Below are 19,402 nucleotides of genomic sequence, written 5' to 3' on the forward strand. Positions count from 1 at the left end.
AATGCATTATAATAATAATCTTGCGGAGTGCTATAGAGCACTTAACGTTTCGTATGGTGGGAAACGTGACTCGGGTGGCACATTACACTACCGGCTTCAAGCACTTGTTACCACACTTGTAGCCAAACTTGCCAGGCTTGTAGCTCACTCAATTCTGCTCGGATTTGGATAAATCAAGTGGCCATTCTGACCGAATTTTCAAGCTGAATCTGACGGTGTTACTTTTAGAACATCAAAATCACTGGCTGGAGTGCTACAATTTATTTTCTTAGTTTTCTCTCCATTCTGCTTGCTTCTTCAATATGCACTGCATGTAAAAAATAAGGCGCCCTATCTAACATGTTTATGTGCATTTTAGAGTCATGCTCAAATTTTTCTGGCATTTATCCAATTTTTCTGCACTTCACACTGAGCATTCTAATCCAAAACTGAGATATCTCTGCCAGTTTTACTCAGATTTACTTGGTTTAAGAGAGCATTATGCTCCATTTTCTTCACAGATTTCAATGGTACTGCTTTTTATGTGTTGGAATTAGCATGTGCTTCTATACTTTCACTGACTATGATGCATTGGTCCTCTGTGGCTGCTGTGGCACTTCTATTGATTACTATTTGTGCAAGTCGCGTTGGTTTTCACTACAATCAGTTTGAAAGGCCGACTGTACTCAAGTTGTAGGATGGTAACAACAGGCACTACAAAGTTTGTAGTTAAACCCTAGACCTAACCCAGGACTAGGTGCAGCTCTCACATACAAAATTGTATTGAAAAGTCATTCCCACACCTTGGGGAAAAAGTGCGTGTCTGTTACAACGCTCCCCACTTGTGGCGCGTCTTTTCTTTTTCTTTTCCTTGTTCCCTTTACGTTACCAGACCACGTGATCCAACACGTGACTCATTGGAGCGCAACCTCCGATTCTTTACCCAGATGCCCAGAACCCCTAGTCTAGGGTTACACCGGATCCAACTCCGGACCTTCTTCTTATCGCGCATGCAAGACGTGCATGTACGCCTCATCTTTACCTCGTTCTGATACACGACTCGTTATCCCCATTAGTACTGATTATCTCTCACGACCTTACTCAGCTTTCTCATACATATTACTTCCTCGCTGTTACCTTGCCCAGATATCGTTTCACCTTATCTAGCCAATGAATGATCTCGCATTACTGCGTAGTACTGCGGATACCTTTTGTATAAGTAAACGACCTTGTCGAGCTGGATCCCCATCTCGACCTGGTTACCATTAAACCAGCTTTCCACTTGCCTTTGACTGAGATCGACCGTCAGTAGCAGACAGCTACTACGAGTCATAAGAACGAACTCTGATCGACTTGAACGGACTTGTGTCTTAGACTAAGACCTTGTCTCGTGACGACTTGACTAGACGCTCGTGTTTCGCTGCCGCGTAACATTAGGTCGAGATCTTATTACTCTCTGTGACTTCCTAGAGTCTAACAACGAACTACCGACCGGACCGAACCTTGAAGACTGAACGATACACCCGATTCGATTGCTAAAGCACCGTTTGAGATTACTCTGTAATCGAGGTAGCTGAAGGGATAGACTGATCACTCATCTTCGGAGAGGGGTCTGTCCGAGAGACCAATAGGCCGAGGAGGCTGAGGTAATCACTCGAGCAATCAGCAAATAGGTGTATCAGTTTGAAGACAGAAGACACTCTACGGGCTTGTTAGCCGACGACGAACGAACCCACTTAGTTAAGGACGGTGTGCAGTCTACGTGTAGACATAGGCCACACAGAAGAATTTATCCACGCTGGATTTTAACTACATCAACCCGACCGCTCTTCCAGAGCAGTACCGCGAGCACCTCCCATCCCAAGCGGAGTGGAGCACAGAACGAAACGCACATTTCATAGGAGGAAGGCCTGTATTCATCAGGCCAGACAATCACAACTTCGACTACTCCCCAGAGGAATTTGAAAGGACACTTCCCCATAATCTTGGTGGAATAGTGCTCCAGCACATCGCAGACAGCGGTATAACGACCTCCTATCCAGGAGAAAGACCAGACGCCCCTTGGAACCCCCCTGCCCAGAATCCTGTACCCCAACCGACTCTTGCACCAATCGTACCCGATTACATACCACCGATGGCTACAGTTACCATGGATGAAGGACGTCACCATGCTAGCCAGAAGGAACTTGGTTTTAGAAAACCCGAGATCTTCAACGGTTCAGACCGTTCGAAGCTTAGGGAATTTATAAACCAATGCAAGAACTACATGGCCGGAAATAGCCATGTCTACCAGGAGGACAATCAGAAGATCGCATTCGTGCTATCGCACATGCAAGGAGGAACAGCAGGATCATGGGCACAGAGCTTCATAGAAACGGAACTCACCAATGATGACTTCCTTTCTTATGGGAGTTGGAGAGACTTCATTGCAAGTGTGAACAAAGCATTTGGCGATGAAAATATTGAAGAAACCGCTCGTACCTTGCTGCGTAACATCAAGCAAGGAACTCGTACTGCGGACGACTACATTGCCGAATTCCGATCGCTTGAATCCAAGGCGAAACTAGAAGATGCCGGAAATATCGAGTATTTCAAGTGGGGACTTAACGACCCACTCCGACAAAGGATATATGGGATGGAAAGCATGCCCAAGACACTTGACAAGTGGTACGAATACGCCTCGCGGTTTGATAACCAATGGAGATCTGCTCAGATCTTCAAGCGAGGAGCCACTACGACGACGCGAGGAAAGGGCCGATCTGTCCATCGTCCCTACTACTCGGCTTCTGCAAAGGATCCAAACGCGATGGATGTTGATCGTGTCAATATCTCGCGCTTATCCCCAGACGAGCGACAGAAGAGAATGAAAGAAGGATTATGTTTCCTATGCGGAAAGAAGGGCCATATAGCCAACGACAGACAATTTCACCCCCAGTCTGGAAGTTTCACCCGTGCTAGAACGATACAGCCCGGGTTAGACACAGACACGATCACATGGATCAAAAAGATGCGAGAAGACCTCACACAGAAGAAGGAGACGTTGAAGGAAGAAACCAGAGAGGAACAGATCGCCTATGTGCGAAACGTCTTCAACGACATGACTGACGAAGAACGAACCCAATTGGGTTTTTAAGACGACGGCCACTAGTAATGCATGGACCGTCGCATCTTACCGTATCTCCCCTCATTATTTGTAACACTAGCGGAAATTCAATCACTGTGAATATTTCGTTGGGAGAGAAGGAAGACGTTACAACAGAAGCCTTGATCGATTCCGGTGCAGCCGAAACGTTCATGAACATTCGTTTTGCGGAAGAAAACGATTTCATCAGATGGGAATTACCGAAACCGATTACAGTCATGAATGCAGATGGCACACCAAATCAAATGGGTACCATTACTCATTGCACCTGGAAGATGATGAAAATCGGAGGAAGGAAGACGCTTACTCGCTTCCTCTTGACCGGCATTGGCAAAGAAAACATACTTCTCGGCATGCCGTGGCTTAAACGCCTCAATCCGATGATCAACTGGGAAACCGGTGACTTTTGGTTTGGTAAAGAGGCCAAATGGCCACCGAAACCCACCGTCGAAGACGCACCAGATAAAGAAGTTTCGATTTTCAAGGAAGATGGACTCCCAGAGCTAATCGCCACCGAAACTTCCCCTACCTCGTTTGGGCATTCGGAATCTATCAGAGAAATCATGACAGATAACACTGAGCGTGGCGAGTTACCCGCAGTGCGGAATGATACCGAACTAGATGACCTACCATCAGAATCCCCTATGGATCAGCTCGATGATGACGATCTAGTTATATCCTATATCGCAGGAGAGCCAGTCATTGGGATATTTGAACCCATCAGGAAGGAGTCACCTTTGACGAATGAAGAGACTGAAACCGCAGTCTTCACCATACGAAGAGGCCCCGCCATTGGAAGAATGACACACAGTACTTGATCCCCATTATTCTGTAATGCACAGAATACGGTCTTTTACAAACCATCCGGTAAATCACAAGAATTGGCACAACAGGCACACAAAGAAGCATCAGCTGTAGACAAACCCAAAACCGTCGAGGAGTTGGTCCCCAACTACCTCCACGATTTGAAGTCCGTCTTTGAAAAGAAAGCAGCTGAACGCTTTCCAGAAACCAGGCCTTGGGACCACGCCATTGACTTGAAACCCGATTTTATTCCACGCGACTGTAAAGTCTATCCGTTATCGCTCAAAGAACAAGGAGCGATGGATGACTTCCTGGAAGAAAATCTGCGAAAAGGATACATCCGACCGTCGAAATCTCCCATGGCTTCACCATTTTTCTTCGTAGGAAAGAAAGACGGAGCACTACGTCCTTGTCAGGATTACCGATACCTGAATGAAGGGATGGTGAAGAACGCCTATCCTCTTCCGCTCATCTCTGACCTTATGGATCAATTCAAAGGCGCATCGATCTTTACGAAAATGGATTTACGCTCCGGATATAACAATGTCAGAATCAAAGATGGTGACCAATGGAAGGGTGCATTTAAGACAAATCGCGGACTTTTCGAACCTATGGTCATGTTCTTTGGACTCTGCAACTCCCCGGCGACTTTCCAAATGATGATGAACGCACTCTTCAAGGACATGATCGATGAGGGATGGATAGTCATTTACATGGATGATATCCTCATCTTCTCAAATGATTTGGAAGAACATCACGTTCGAACCCGACGCGTACTCCAACGACTCGAAGACAACGACTTATTCCTTAAACCGGAAAAGTGTTTCTTTGATGTTAAAGAAGTCGAATTCCTAGGCATGATCATTCGAGAAAACTACATTGGCATGGACCCTATCAAACTTAAAGGAATTGCAGAATGGCCTGAACCAAGCACGGTAAAAGGTGTTCGCTCTTTCCTAGGGTTTGGAAACTTCTATCGGAAGTTTATTGCCAACTTCTCGGATATTGCCAAACCATTGACGAATCTTACGAGCACTGCCGCTGGATCTCCACCTTTTGAATGGACAACAGAATGTCAGACAGCTTTCGACACGTTAAAACAACGATTCAGTACCGCCCCAGTACTGTTACTGCCTGACAAGGCAAAACCCTTTATTGTTGAATCCGACGCTTCCAAGTTTGCTACGGGTGCAGTTTTACGCCAAGCCGACATCAATGGAGACCTCCATCCTTGTGCCTACATTTCACAGACACTCAATCCAGTTGAACGGAACTACGAAATCTACGACCGCGAACTCCTCGGAATCATTCGAGCCCTCGCTGAATGGTGCCATTATCTTGAAGGCTCTCCCCATCCCGTCGAAGTTCGCAGTGATCACAAGAACCTCACGTACTTCCGTACAGCTCAGAAGTTAAACCGCCGACAAGCACGATGGAGTCTCAAATTATCACAATTTGATCTTCACCTCATTCATGTCCCCGGCACTCAGATGATCCAATCTGATGCACTATCTCGTCGTAACGGACTCGATGACAGTGAAAGTGACAATGAAGATCGCGTTCTTTTACCCAATGCACTGTTTGTGCGATCCATTTCCCCGACATTATTTGACGAAATCAGGAATCACGCAGCAAAAGACCTCATTGTTCACGAAGCCCTCGAAGCGATTGTACACAAAGGGCCATTCCCCATGAAATCATCGCTTTCTGACTGGGAAGTTCGCGATGGTGTCATCCTCTACAAGGGAAAGATCTACGTTCCACCATCCGAAACTCTTCGTCGTGACCTCGTTCGACTACATCACGACTCCCCTGCCATGGGTCACCCTGGAAAGTTCAACACTCTTGAACTGTTACGTCGTGAATTCTGGTGGCCCGGCATGTATACATTTGTCTACAATTATGTTGAAGGCTGTGCCGCCTGTCAACAAATGAAACCGAACACTCATCCAACGCGTATTCCTTTGGAACCAATTCCCGCCGACCCACACGCATTACCATTTTCCTGTTGCACCACCGATTTTATTACCGACCTTCCCATTTCCAATGGTTTTGATTCAATTATGGTCGTAGTAGACCATGACCTTATGAAGGGGGTGATTCTTACGCCCTGCCTCAAAACGATCACAGCCGAAGGAACAGCCAAGATTTTTCATGACAAAGTATACTCGCGATTTGGATTACCCGACCGAATCATCTCGGATAGAGGACCTCAATACGCATCCAAGGTCTTCCAAGAGTTAAATCGACTACTCCAGATCAGATCATCAATGAGCACAGCTTATCACCCTCAGACGGACGGAGAAACAGAGCGAGTCAACCAGGAGCTGGAAATCTATCTTCGACTCTATTGCGGAAACAACCCTGAAACATGGGCCGACCGCCTGCCAGACCTCGAGTTTTGTCATAACACAAGGGAACACTCAGCACGGAAGATGAGCCCATTCCGCATCATGATGGGATACGAACCACGTGGACTCCCTTCCGTATTTCCGTCCACGAACATTCCATCGGTTGAATCCAGGCTTGACATGTTGCAGAAGATAAGACTAGAAGCACTAGCCATGCACGAGTTAGCCCGACAACAGATGGCGGACCGAGTCAGACAAGGATCGCCGAAGTTTACACTAGGACAGAAGGTCTGGCTAGACTCGAGGAACCTGAAGGTCAATTATGCCTCGCACAAGATAGCACCAAAGCGTGAGGGGCCATTCGAAATTGTCGAAGTCATCGGACCGGCCAACTATCGTCTCAAACTCCCGAAGACCTGGCGAGTTCATTCCGTATTTCACGCCGCCCTTCTATCTCCTTATCGCGAAAACGACATACATGGTCCGAATTACATGAACCCACCACCTGATGTCGTTGATAACGAGGAAGAGTACGAAGTCGAAGCCATCCTGAATCACAAGACGTACCGAGGTCATCTGAGGTACTTAGTCAAGTGGAAGGGATATTCTTCAGCAGAAAACTCGTGGGAACCTACCCACAATTTACAGAATGCCAAGCGAATCCTCGATGCATATAAAAGGACCAGGGGAATCCAGTAGAGGAGAAGAAACCCGGAATGACTACCACGACGGTTTTCCTCATCATCTTCCTAATCGTCCTCCACTGCACAACCCTCGCCTTTCTTTGGATCATCCACCGAATCCTTATCAGACGACTTGTCTAACACACACTCTTCACGCGAGACAGCCCGCACGCTAACGGCTGGGGTGATCAGAACGATGCCTGGAACTGATCAGGCAGCTCTTATCTCTGTGGGAATACTCTTTATCGTCCAATGGATTTTCATCTATTTGATTATTACCCGGATCCACGACATTCTATTTCACATCACAGATAACCGCGACCCCCTTAACGACCGAAAGGTATAAAAGGGGGAGAAAACGACATATCATCAATGCCCACTTCCGCTATAGACAACCTTGTTCACAATATACTCGCTGAAGTCGCCTCCACAATTATGAGCATACCTGCATCGCCTACGCTTGTCAATGGAGTACCCTCTCGAGCACAGACACCCTTTATCCGCACCTCATCGCCCTCACCTTCTATCGAACTCAGTCACGCATCGGACGAACAAGAATTTGCCACACGTCTGGTCTCGGCTATCCGTGTTCCTGTCGACTTCACAGATATCCTCGTCGCCTTACGAAATCGCCCGCAAGATTGACAAGCGGTGGTTTCCATGCAACGAGCATTAGAAATGGTCGAGTGGATGCAGACGGCCAGACAAGAGCTCATCGCAGCAGAAGAAAGGACGAGTAGAGCCCGAACCAGAGTCGACCAAGTCTGGTCGTTGATGCGCAGTACGGTCACTCGTACAGCACAGGAGATTTGGAGGGAGCATGGGGACGAAGACATCGGACACATCCTCGGATACACCACTAATGGAATACCCGCGTCCACTCCTCGCTCGTCGCCAGAACCAATTCCCGTTCGACCTCGCCCTCCTCGTTCGCACGTACCCAGTGGACGATCTCCGTTATCCCAACCATCTTTCTCGACTGCATCCACTTCTTCGCGTCGCAGTCATCCCTACAGGAATGGACGTATCCCCGAACAAGGATCACGAACCAGCCGGCGGACATGCTACAGATGTGGAGGAGATCATTATGTCCGCGACTGCCCCCGACGACGATGAAGATCACAATATTTCTTGTGGGACAAGAAACGTTAGACGGGAGCTGATGTTACAACGCTCCCCACTTGTGGCGCATCTTTTCTTTTTCTTTTCCTTGTTCCCTTTACGTTACCAGACCACGTGATCCAACACGTGACTCATTGGAGCGCAACCTCCGATTCTTTACCCAGATGCCCAGAACCCCTAGTCTAGGGTTACACCGGATCCAACTCCGGACCTTCTTCTTATCGCGCATGCAAGACGTGCATGTACGCCTCATCTTTACCTCGTTCTGATACACGACTCGTTATCCCCATTAGTACTGATTATCTCTCACGACCTTACTCAGCTTTCTCATACATATTACTTCCTCGCTGTTACCTTGCCCAGATATCGTTTCACCTTATCTAGCCAATGAATGATCTCGCATTACTGCGTAGTACTGCGGATACCTTTTGTATAAGTAAACGACCTTGTCGAGCTGGATCCCCATCTCGACCTGGTTACCATTAAACCAGCTTTCCACTTGCCTTTGACTGAGATCGACCGTCAGTAGCAGACAGCTACTACGAGTCATAAGAACGAACTCTGATCGACTTGAACGGACTTGTGTCTTAGACTAAGACCTTGTCTCGTGACGACTTGACTAGACGCTCGTGTTTTGCTGCCGCGTAACAGTGTCCTCCCAAAAGTTGGCGGAAGCCCTATCCCATAAAGAACAATTCCTTTGTACCTCAGAAATCGTAATCACTACACTTGAGGCTTGATCGTTGCAAAGGCCTCATTATGGTCTTTAGACTCTTTACAATCATGATATGTTACTTGACACTAGTAGTGCTGACTAACCCGGAAGTAAGACGAAGTTGAGTGGGGACTGTACGTCCTCCATTTACAGACCAGATTAATATGGGAGAGGGCAGTGCGTTAATTATTCATGCTGAGGGAGGCGAGGGCAGAGATCATTACGATCTCACGCGATTTACGTGTGACTGTAAATGGGGGAGGGTTATGGCCAACATAAGGATGTCACAGGACGCATAACTCCTTTTTTCTCGAGGAAATAACTTAGAAAAATGCGTGGAAATCAACACAGTTATACTGCAGGAAAAACATGAGGAAAAAATGTGTAAAAGAACAAAGCATTTCCGCAGTTTTTCCACTGGAAATAAGTTGGTCGCCAAATATGGTAATTTTATCCGGGTTTTGGCATGTCCTGTCATGTCCTGTCATGTCCAGTTGCCTGATATGGTAGGCAACTTATTTCCAAGGGAAAAAACCGTGAGAATGTTTTGTTCTTTTCTCATTTTTTTCTCGAGGTTTTTCCTCTGAAAACATATTATTGATTTCCATGCTTTTTGCCAGGTTATTTCCAATGGATAAAAGTGGTAATGCTTCCTGTGTGTCTGCCAAGTTCCGCAGTGCAGAAGGCAGTTTGGCTGAAAGGGCGGGCACTGAGGGAGGGAAAAATATATCTCTACCTAGATAATGTGCTGGTGCATTTACTGACATGAATACATATTGTCCGGAAACCATAGACAGCAGGGAAGGGGCAGGAACACCATTCCGAGGGGGAGCCACAACTTGCCAAGCGCAGGCCGTGCGGAACAGATGGAAGGGAAAATGACTGTAAATTGGCGCCTTGTGACTGTAAATTCAGCGACACGCAGCTGGCTGAAATGGGGTCGATTTTTGGTGGGAACACCTCCGAGATTACTTCATGAGGCTCTAGCATTCGATGCGTTTACAGTCGCCGGGTTTACAGTCCTACGGGATTTTCCCAAAGCGCTACTCAACGCCGGCACGGAAATCGGCACATTTCATCACATGATCACACATTCTATATTGGGACTTCCTCCCCTCAAGAGGCATGCAAAAATCAAATTCCGCACACGAGGTCAGAAAATCCAGTTAAGGACCTTCGAGACCCCCTCCCCCCGTGGAAATTTCCCATGGCCTATATATGGAAGGTGATTGCCATAAAGAGGAGCTACCAAAAATGACTACATAAGTATGTCACCTGTTTACCTGTGTGACCCGACATCACACCTACTAAGCCCCTGACCCCGACCCCGCCCCCCCGCCGCCAGCCGAACACCAACCTCCGATACGCATTGCAAATAATGCTGTTGGAAAGTAGCGCCCAAATTTCTGGAGCTCCAGAAATTGGGGAGCGCCCAAGGGCAGACAAGCCGAGGGCATGATTACAAAGAAAGACAAAGAAGGAAATTTGCTTATATAAAGTGGAGCGTCTAGAACTGTATATATACAGAAATCTATTTTAGGACGCGTAATCACGCGCCCCGACGCATCTTGACCCGCCATCACTACCTTCCTATTTGGGAACTAAGGCGCGATTTCTAACAGGTTATGAGCCCCGGCTCTAGCCAATAAATACTTGGATAACAACAGCCCCTATTGTGGCTACAAAAATTGTTACCCCCTTACTAGTACGAGAACAAATAATGTCGACCAGCGCTGATAATACGAGCAATAGCAATGCTTACCGGATCCCGCTCCTGAAGGAAGACAATTGGCTCCCGTGGAAGCGCTGTGTCGAGGCCATCCTTAATGATAAGGGTCTCCAGGAGTATGTGACCGGAAAGACACCGAAGCCGCAGCCGAGTAATGACCCGGCCAATAGGGCAGCGAGAGAGGCGGAGATTAGCGCCTGGGGAGAGAAGGACCTCAAGGCCCAGAACGTAATTGTGCTATCGCTGGGAGATTCCCAGATGGTGCACATCGCTGGAGCCGAGACGGCACGGGCCATGTGGGAGCAGCTTCGCACAGTCAAGGAACAGCGTGGACAGCATGGAATTCTCGCGCTGTGCCGGCGTTTTTACCGGATGCAAGCCAAGGAAGAAGATAATATCTCCAGTCACATTACACAGCTACGACAGATCCAGGAACAACTCCACCTAATGGGGAAGGTTGTTTCTGACGAAGATTTCTGGCTCATTCTGGCTACCTCATTACCGGAGAGCTGGGACTCTTTCCTCAGCTCTTACTTTGGCGCCGTGGGCGGCAATGTTGGCGCCGAAGGTGCTGACAACGTGCGCCCTCAGCTTACATCACAAGAATTGATTGCCATCATTCTTGATGAAAATAGGTGAAGGCACGAGCGTGGCGAGCGCGGTCAATCCTCGGACCAAGCCATGGTTGCCAAAGGAAAGAAGCGCCCCTTTGGGGAATACAAAAAATGTTCGATCTGCGGAAAGCCGGGACATCTTGGTAACGAGTGTCGGCACCGCAACAAGGTCAAATGTATGAATTGCGGAAAATTCGGGCATAAGGCCACGGATTGTTGGGCTAAAGGCGGCGGCAAAGCCAGACAGGGCCCGCCGATGAAACGGCAAAAGACGGAACGTGCTTACAAAGCGCGCGAGGTCGAATCGAAAGAGGATGAGGCAAAAATAGCCTACGATAATGATAGCGACACTGTATCTCTCGGATCTGATGGCGAAATCGCTTCTTTCTATGAGTGGTTTGCCGACTCCGGGACAACTTCGCACATTACAAATCGTCGTGAAGTCTTCGCGACCTATCAGGCGCTCGAAGATCACGCGATCACGGGCATCAGACCGCAACCAATGCAGGCATTGGGCCGCGGTACGGTCGATGTCGAAAGTAAAGTAGGAGACCGGAAAGTGAAATTCCGTCTCCACAGTGTACTGTATGCGCCGACAGCACCCAATAGCCTCCTCTCCATCACGCGTTTGGACGATGCGGGAGGAAGAGTACTTATGGGTAATAGTCGTGCAATACTAATAGATAAAAATAAACACACTCTTGCTATAGGCAAGAAAAATGGACGACTATATTCATTGAAATTGTGTCCAATAGTTCCACAACCTGCGCGAACCTATACTGCTAAGGAATACGGCCCGCATACCTGGGAAGAGTGGCACAAGATCTATGGCCATATCGGGAAACCAGCGCTTATGCGATTATATTGCGAAGGGCTTGTTGATGGCCTAGAAATCTCGCCAAGCCCAGATGAAATTAATTGCGAGGCGTGCATTCAAGCAAAGGCAACGCGGAAGCCATTTCCCAAAGAGACGGACGAATGCAGCAAGGTACCCGGAGAATTAACACACACGGATGTGTGGGGACCTGCGCAGACAGCCGCTCTACAAGGGTGGAAATATTTTATTACATTTACCGATGATTACAGTCGTCGAAGTACAGTACTATTTATGAGGCATAAAGATGAAGTAACTGAAAAGGTAAAGAATTATATTACCTATATCGAGCGCAAGTTTGGAAATAAACCCTTGCGACTCAGGCTCGACAACGGTCGAGAATATATGAACACCGAATTAATTAACTGGTGTCAAATGAAAGGGATCGAGATGGGTCCGACTGCGCCGTACTCACCATCCCAGAACGGAGTCTCTGAGAGATTGAATCGCACACTGCTTGGACTAGCGCGCGCGATGATCTATGCGAGAGATCTACCTCGTTATCTTTGGGCTGAAGCGATTGCTCACGCAGTCTATATTAAAAATAGATCGCCTACCCAGGCGTTAAATGGGGCAACTCCCGAAGAAAAATGGAATGGGACGAAACCAAATATCTCGTACCTACAAGAATTCGGTTCCCCCGTATGGGTCCTCACGGAGGACGCAACACTATCAAAGCTAGCGCCCCGTGCCAACAAGTATATTTTTGTTGGATACATGGACGGACCCAAAGCCATCAAATATTATGATGCACATACGCGCCAGATTAAAATCTTGCGTAATTTTCAATTTTCTTCGAATTCCCCGGACCATTTGCCCGGCAACGCGCCTCACGTGCCACAAGAGCAAATAGGATCCGACGTACCTATCCTCACAGCACAGCGTGAGGGGGAGCAAAATATATTTCCGGCACTTTACCTAGCAATGCGTCAGACGTGCCGCATGCGGAAAGAAGACCCGAAGTCCCAAACCTCACAACGACCGCAGACGTGCGGCGCGAGGGGGAGTTAGGAACTTCCGCGCCACAGTCACCTGCCAAAAATCCGCGAAAGTGCAGACAGGATGATGATCCTGATCAACGCGAGGAAAGCGGGACGGACGCACCAAGCCAGCCCAGACGAACCAGAAGAAAGACAGTTCGGCATGATTACCGTCTAATGCATGACCCAGAGGCAGACGAAGATCTGGATAATGATCCAGATAAATCAAATGCCGAATTAGTCTATATTGCGATGAGCGCCCACGGAAATTCGGATGCGGATGAGCCAAAGACGCTCAGTGATGCCAAGAGATCACTCGAGTGGCCCAAATGGGAACAGGCAGTCCAGACGGAACTCAATCAACTACAGGGTATGGAGACTTGGGAGTTAGTGGAACCTCCCGAAGATCGAAAACCCGTAGGAAATAAATGGGTTCTAGTTAAGAAAACAAACAAAGAGGGTGAAATAATCAAATACAAAGCCCGCCTGGTTGCGAAGGGATATTCTCAAATCCCAGGCATGGACTATACTGAGACGTTCGTGCCCGTAGTCCGCCTCGAAACCATTCGAGCTATCCTTGGGCTAGCCGCAATCTTAGATTGGGAGATCGGACAGATGGACGTGAAAGGCGCCTATCTCAATGGAACTCTCAAAGAAGAAGTGTATATGCGGCAACCCGAAGGATACAGCGATGGAACATACCGCGTATGTAAATTAAAGAAAACCCTCTACGGGCTAAAGCAGTCTGGCCGAGAATGGAATATCGTGCTGAACCGCAAGTTACTAGACGCGAGATTCAAGCGCCTATTCTCGGATCCATGTGCGTACATTCGGATCAAAGGTGATAAGATAGAAATCGTCACCGTTTGGGTAGACGACCTATTAATATTCACCAATGATTGCGCACTGATGGACCAATTGAAGAGGGAACTCCGAAATATGTTCGAAGTTACCGACCTTGGCGAACCCCGAAAAATTGTGGGGATAGAAATTGAGAGAGACCGTTCAAAGCGGACAATCAAAATCTCTCAGACAAAATATATTGAGTCTATCCTACACAAGAATGGGCTTACGAACGCCAACACGGTCGGGATGCCTCTTGATCCAAATACAGTGCTTGAAAAAGAAGAACCCGAAACTGATGACGAATGCGACCGAGACAACGGATATGCATCGCTCGTCGGATCACTGATGTACGCGGCAATTGCCACGAGACCAGACATTGCTCACGCCGTGCAACGACTTAGCTCATTTACTGCCAATCCCGGAATGGCTCATTGGACTGCTGCTAAACGCGTCCTCCGCTATCTATCCGGAACACGAGAACTTGGAATAATCTACGGGCCAATTGCAGATGTCAAGCCCGAAGATCAATCCATATTTGTGGGCTACTCAGATGCAGACTATGCGAACGATATCCGAGATCGCAAATCAATCTCGGGATATTTATTTAAATTAGGAAATGGCACGATCACGTGGAGCTCAAAGAAGCAAACCACGGTCGCGTCATCCACCACGGAAGCCGAATACATGGCATCCGCCGAAGCGGCAAAAGAAGCCGTGTGGCTCCGAACACTATTCAAAGAAATAGGTTTCGAGCAACAAGATCCTACAATTTTATTCGAGGATAATACAGCGGCGATCTCAATCGCACGTGATCCCCAATTCCACGCGAAATCAAAACATTTTGATGTAAAGCATCATTATGTGCGCGAAAAATTGAGGGATAAATATATTGATATCCACTACTGTCCCACGGAGGACATGATAGCGGATATCCTAACAAAATCACTCCCTAAGCCGAGGCACGAGAAGCTCACAAAGAAGCTCGGAATGCCCATCGGCTTGAGGGGGAGTGTTGGAAAGTAGCGCCCAAATTTCTGGAGCTCCAGAAATTGGGGAGCGCCCAAGGGCAGACAAGCCGAGGGCATGATTACAAAGAAAGACAAAGAAGGAAATTTGCTTATATAAAGTGGAGCGTCTAGAACTGTATATATACAGAAATCTATTTTAGGACGCGTAATCACGCGCCCCGACGCATCTTGACCCGCCATCACTACCTTCCTATTTGGGAACTAAGGCGCGATTTCTAACAAATGCAAACTCTTCTCTGCGATAGGTTTCAACTGTAAGGCATGGAACTCATGAGAATAAGCCTTTCCTCACCTCTTACTAGCAGTTTCTTAGGTGGAAATAATTTCCGGTTAAGGGCTTCGGAGACCCCCCCTACCCTGTGTCTCGGATTTTGCCGGTGCATGCCTCTTGCCTTGTCATGAATTCCGACTGTAATTCCCCCTGCGTCTGCGACTGTAAATGCCCCTATCCCGACTGCAAACCCAGCGGAAAAAGCCCCTCATACGAGGATCCAGCCTCTATATAGAGGAACGACTCTTTCTTCCTATATACTAGAGGCTGGTTAATATGTCTGAACATGGTCCCGACGCTTACGAGAGGGCCACCTACTACAATGGAATTACTGGGGACAACGACCACCCGGAACTCATGTACCGTTCCGACTACCTCACTACACCATTCCCCAAGCCCACCGGCAGATTCGCTCACATCCCCGTCAAATCAGTCTACGGGACCTTCGATACCTCGCTGAATAAGGCCTGGGACACTGTCGGTCCCCAGATTGTCGACATCATCGTTGCGCGAAATATCAAGTGCACCTCCATCGACCCGGCCCGCTTCCTCACACACGCTGAGCCGGGAGAGGGGGGGCAAGGGGCGTCTCGGTCCGGTCGTTGTATGGATTGGAGTCCAGCCCGGTTCTACCTCCCGCGACACCGCCCACGATGTCTCTCAGGCGATCCTCGCCCTTCTGCGGAAGAACAATGTCAAGGACGTTGTCGTAGAATGGAGGGAGGCAGTCCCGCAGTGGCTGGCTGGCCCCCCGCTCTTGCGACATGCCTCCGACCGCGATGCCACCCACTACGTCCGCCGATTCCTCACTGCTCTTCTCGCGGTTCCCCTAACCACCGAAGATATGGAGGATGACCACTCCCAGGGCACACTTACCCTTTGGTTTCTCGAGAACAAAACCAACGACGGTAAACCCAGCGACAAAGTCTACGGCCTCAGCAACTGCCACGTCCTCCGCAAGGATACCACCGTCGATTACTCTCTCAAGGGCGGCGCACCCAAGGACCATGTCCGCGTCTGCGGAATGCGCCGGTTCCAGCGCGGCCTCGACGAGATCACCAAAGCCGTTGCTGACCGCGTCTTTTTCGCTAACATGTACGCCCAAGACATCGCCAGGCTCCAAGCGCAGGAGAACCAGGGCCCGGAGACCGCGGATGATCTGGAGTGGAATCGAAGCAAACTAGAAGATGAAAACAGAGCCATCGCCAGCCTCGAGCGCCTCCACGACGAAGCGACCAAATATTGGTCCAATATCAAGCTACAGCGCAACATCGGCCACGTCGAATATGCTCCGAAAATTAAGGTTGACGAAGGCAACACACGATACACGGCAGACTGGAGCGTTTTCGTGGCTGCGGAGGCGAAGGTCAAGGGTGCCTTTGAAGGCAACGTGGTCGATCTTGGTGCGTTTCGACTTATCTTTCTCGCATATCCCTCGTCTGACGAACTCAACCCTCATTTAGGATCCAAGTTTTCTGCTCCGGAGTTAACAGCGATGTTCTATCCTGTGGCTGGTGGAGCGACCACGTTCAAGTATCCCTCGGGGAGGAAGCTGAAGATTTCCGGCTGCGCCTCGAAGGAGGACCTCGCCGTCCCTGCAGAGTTCGACATTCAAGGCGAGCGATGCCTTATGGTCGGCAAGGATGGGAACACCACCGACCTCACCGTTGGTCGCTACGCCGGCCTGGAATCGTTCACTTTCAACGCAGCTGGCGTCGTGTCCAGGGAGCTCGCCATCTACAATTCCGGAAACAAGGCCGTCGAAGTCTTCTCTGCCAAAGGAGACTCGGGATCCCTCGTTTGGCATATGAGGGACGGCAAAGCGTACATCGTCGGCCAACTCCACTCGGGCCACAACAAAGGCGGTTCGACCAGCAACCACGTCACCTATTGCACTCCAGGTTGGTGGCTCCTGGCCGAGATTAAGAAGAAGTACAAGAACGCCGTCTTTTACCCCGAAACTTGGCCGGTTCGAGCGTAACTTCAGGCTGCGGCCTGTGCAGCTTCGTCTCTTTCTTCCATACTTTTGTACGTAGCTGACAAACTTCGAAGCCTGTGCGATGGCGAGCAGTTCCACATCGTCGTCTCATCTTCCGCGTACTGCACATGTCTTTCGTGATACGTATATTTCTCTCCATCGTCGCCTGCTTGCCTCCCCTCGCATAAAAACCTTTACATAAACCCATACTTTGTTATCGCGCTTACGAATGAACACTTTGTTCTGTGATAACCCGTGCGTGATCAATGAGCTGAAGAAAGATGTCTAGGTATCGGTTGAGTTGAGCATTTGAGCGATCGACGCTCGTTGAAGTCCTTAAGAGTTTCCATGAATCATCTCCTTTTAACTCGATCTTATGACTTGTGCTTACACTTCTTAGGCCGTTGCTTTCGCGATTAAGTACATTCGATTCGAGGACTTCTTGACTTGAAGCTTTTCGACTTAGAACATTCGACTCAAGGACGGTCGACACCCAGTACACTGACATATTCTGGCCGGGCGTGAGGTAGGCATAGCGCACTTGTACTATCCACCATCACATACTACCATAGGAAATAATTTGACTCCATCGAACTACTACAATGGCCGTTACTGTAACGCAATCACAGATGATGCCATTATTGATCCACACAAGTCTACAAACAAAGTACGTCGCAGTCACTGGGGAATATGTGGGATCCAATATATCTGATCCAAGTGCTGATCCTCCAGCTGCATGACCTGCCACCCTGGTCGCATTCTGTCCCAGAGACCATTCAAGCAGACAACTGCAGCTGCGGATAGTCGAAGTTGAAGCCGTGCGGCACCCCATGGTATCTGCACCAGCATGTCAGCACTCAGAAGTGTCCTGCATTTGAGTTTAAAGGATGCTTTCGTTGCACAGAGGTTTCAAGCCGGCGATCTGCGCATAGAGGGGGGGCAGGTGCGAAGGCTGAAGCAACCAGGGCGACTCCGCCGTTGCCGATGAAGTCGAGCACGCCGATGCCCGTGTTTGCGACGGGGTGCGTCTGAAGCAAGAGGCGGGAGCTGGATGCGGTGAGAGGGGGGGGCCACCGCGAGGAGCTGCGAGACGGTGTTGATGGTGACCGAGACCTACGACACGGTGAAGTTCTCGCGGAGCCAGAAGAACAGCCCGCCTGCTGTGTTGCGCCCACCATCAACAATCTGCTTTTGCGGAAGAACAAACACGACTCACCGATGCACAGGTTGCCCAGCGCGTAGATGGGAACGTAGTCGAGGGCCGTTTACACGGCTTCCTCGTCGCAGTTTGTCTCGGCCATTGACTTATTAAGGGCCCTGGAGGTGTTCGGCGGAGAGACGTCGAGCCTGCGATATCCCTCGCCATTTAGGTTGAACAGTTGTCGAATCCAATACACCTGGAGCGCCGCCTGGCCGGAGAAGAACGCGGCTATAAACCTACCATGTGTCCCGCTCCGAAAATTTTGCATAAATGTCACAACTAGAACTACAGAGAAGTCAATCTGACCAAGCTCCATGAACAGGCCCAGAGATGATGAGCAGCCCGGTCCTCCGTTCGTCCAGAATATGACATCGTCATTGGTCGGGTCGTTCCTGCTCTCGAAGAAATAGAAGAACAGGTGACGAGCCTCGATGTCAATGTAACCGGTGTATGCCCTGGTCGGAGGGATCTTGCGTAAGGGTCCGACTTGGGTCTGACCATATGAATGACTGCGGAACGCATTCAACCCACGCTACCGTCGCAGAAGTCAGACTTCTTGATACGCACGTCGTAGTTTGGGAACGCTGGATGGCTTAATGTCGTCCAACGCGAGGTGGAGAGGACACCAAAATCCCCCACGGGAGAGAATAATCCTGCATCGGGAGGGTGTAGCCTGTCCAGAGCATGCATTCGTTAGATCGTCCAAAGGGAGATGACGGCGCGACCGGGTTAAGGCCGTAACTGTGATGCCGACCGCACGGATGAACCCTTCCCCCTGCATCTTGCGCAGCTCCGCCAGGGCGTCGAGGATCTTCAGGGCGCCCTCGCCCCACACCTTCCCCTCCGCGCCCCATGCGAGCCCGTACTCGGCTGCTCGCACCTCCGCGAGCGCGGCTGTGTGGTCCCCAGCCTCCTGTGGGCCGACAGGGGTGCACACGTACTCCACGTCATGCAGATACACCACGTCGAGGTAGTCCGTGTTCAGCTGCGCGAGGCTGCGTCGCACGCTCTCGCGCACCGTCGCGGGGGTGTAATCAAACTCGCTTTGCGCGGGGCCGTACCGCCCCCACTTAGTCATCTGCGTA

At 49.4% G+C, this 19,402-nt stretch overlaps 8 protein-coding genes across 8 annotated transcripts; 7 read left to right on the forward strand and 1 right to left on the reverse strand.

The window, feature by feature from the left end:
* Positions 1 to 2,128: 2,128 nt before the first annotated feature.
* Positions 2,129 to 3,112, forward strand: SCP_1701960 (hypothetical protein; the record flags this gene model as incomplete). Its single annotated transcript, XM_027764982.1, has 1 exon — positions 2,129 to 3,112. One exon carries the CDS (start codon positions 2,129 to 2,131, stop codon positions 3,110 to 3,112), a length of 984 nt encoding a protein of 327 aa, XP_027620783.1.
* Positions 3,113 to 3,339: 227 nt separating this feature from the next.
* On the forward strand, positions 3,340 to 6,975 carry SCP_1701970 (Transposon Tf2-9 polyprotein; the record flags this gene model as incomplete). Its single annotated transcript, XM_027764983.1, has 2 exons — positions 3,340 to 3,931; positions 4,001 to 6,975. 2 exons carry the CDS (start codon positions 3,340 to 3,342, stop codon positions 6,973 to 6,975), a joined length of 3,567 nt encoding a protein of 1,188 aa, XP_027620784.1.
* Positions 6,976 to 7,394: 419 nt separating this feature from the next.
* SCP_1701980 (hypothetical protein) lies at positions 7,395 to 7,604 on the forward strand (the record flags this gene model as incomplete). The annotated part of the gene is made up of 1 exon (XM_027764984.1): positions 7,395 to 7,604. One exon carries the CDS (start codon positions 7,395 to 7,397, stop codon positions 7,602 to 7,604), a length of 210 nt encoding a protein of 69 aa, XP_027620785.1.
* A 175-nt stretch (positions 7,605 to 7,779) lies between these two features.
* Positions 7,780 to 8,199, forward strand: SCP_1701990 (hypothetical protein; the record flags this gene model as incomplete). The annotated part of the gene is made up of 1 exon (XM_027764985.1): positions 7,780 to 8,199. One exon carries the CDS (start codon positions 7,780 to 7,782, stop codon positions 8,197 to 8,199), a length of 420 nt encoding a protein of 139 aa, XP_027620786.1.
* Positions 8,200 to 10,516: 2,317 nt separating this feature from the next.
* On the forward strand, positions 10,517 to 11,164 carry SCP_1702000 (hypothetical protein; the record flags this gene model as incomplete). The annotated part of the gene is made up of 1 exon (XM_027764986.1): positions 10,517 to 11,164. The coding sequence occupies one exon, from the start codon at positions 10,517 to 10,519 to the stop codon at positions 11,162 to 11,164; it is 648 nt and encodes a 215-aa protein (XP_027620787.1).
* Positions 11,165 to 13,170: 2,006 nt separating this feature from the next.
* Positions 13,171 to 14,862, forward strand: SCP_1702010 (Putative transposon Ty5-1 protein; the record flags this gene model as incomplete). Its single annotated transcript, XM_027764987.1, has 1 exon — positions 13,171 to 14,862. One exon carries the CDS (start codon positions 13,171 to 13,173, stop codon positions 14,860 to 14,862), a length of 1,692 nt encoding a protein of 563 aa, XP_027620788.1.
* A 633-nt stretch (positions 14,863 to 15,495) lies between these two features.
* Positions 15,496 to 17,119, forward strand: SCP_1702020 (hypothetical protein; the record flags this gene model as incomplete). Its single annotated transcript, XM_027764988.1, has 3 exons — positions 15,496 to 15,642; positions 15,761 to 16,541; positions 16,602 to 17,119. 3 exons carry the CDS (start codon positions 15,496 to 15,498, stop codon positions 17,117 to 17,119), a joined length of 1,446 nt encoding a protein of 481 aa, XP_027620789.1.
* A 1,262-nt stretch (positions 17,120 to 18,381) lies between these two features.
* On the reverse strand, positions 18,382 to 19,395 carry SCP_1702030 (hypothetical protein; the record flags this gene model as incomplete). Its single annotated transcript, XM_027764989.1, has 3 exons — positions 18,382 to 18,810; positions 18,885 to 18,990; positions 19,043 to 19,395. 3 exons carry the CDS (start codon positions 19,393 to 19,395, stop codon positions 18,382 to 18,384), a joined length of 888 nt encoding a protein of 295 aa, XP_027620790.1.
* Between the last annotated feature and the right edge of the window lie 7 nt (positions 19,396 to 19,402).

The sequence above is a fragment of the Sparassis crispa genome (genome assembly GCF_003851025.1).
Source record: "Sparassis crispa DNA, contig_000016F, whole genome shotgun sequence".
NCBI lineage: Eukaryota > Fungi > Basidiomycota > Agaricomycetes > Polyporales > Sparassidaceae > Sparassis > Sparassis crispa.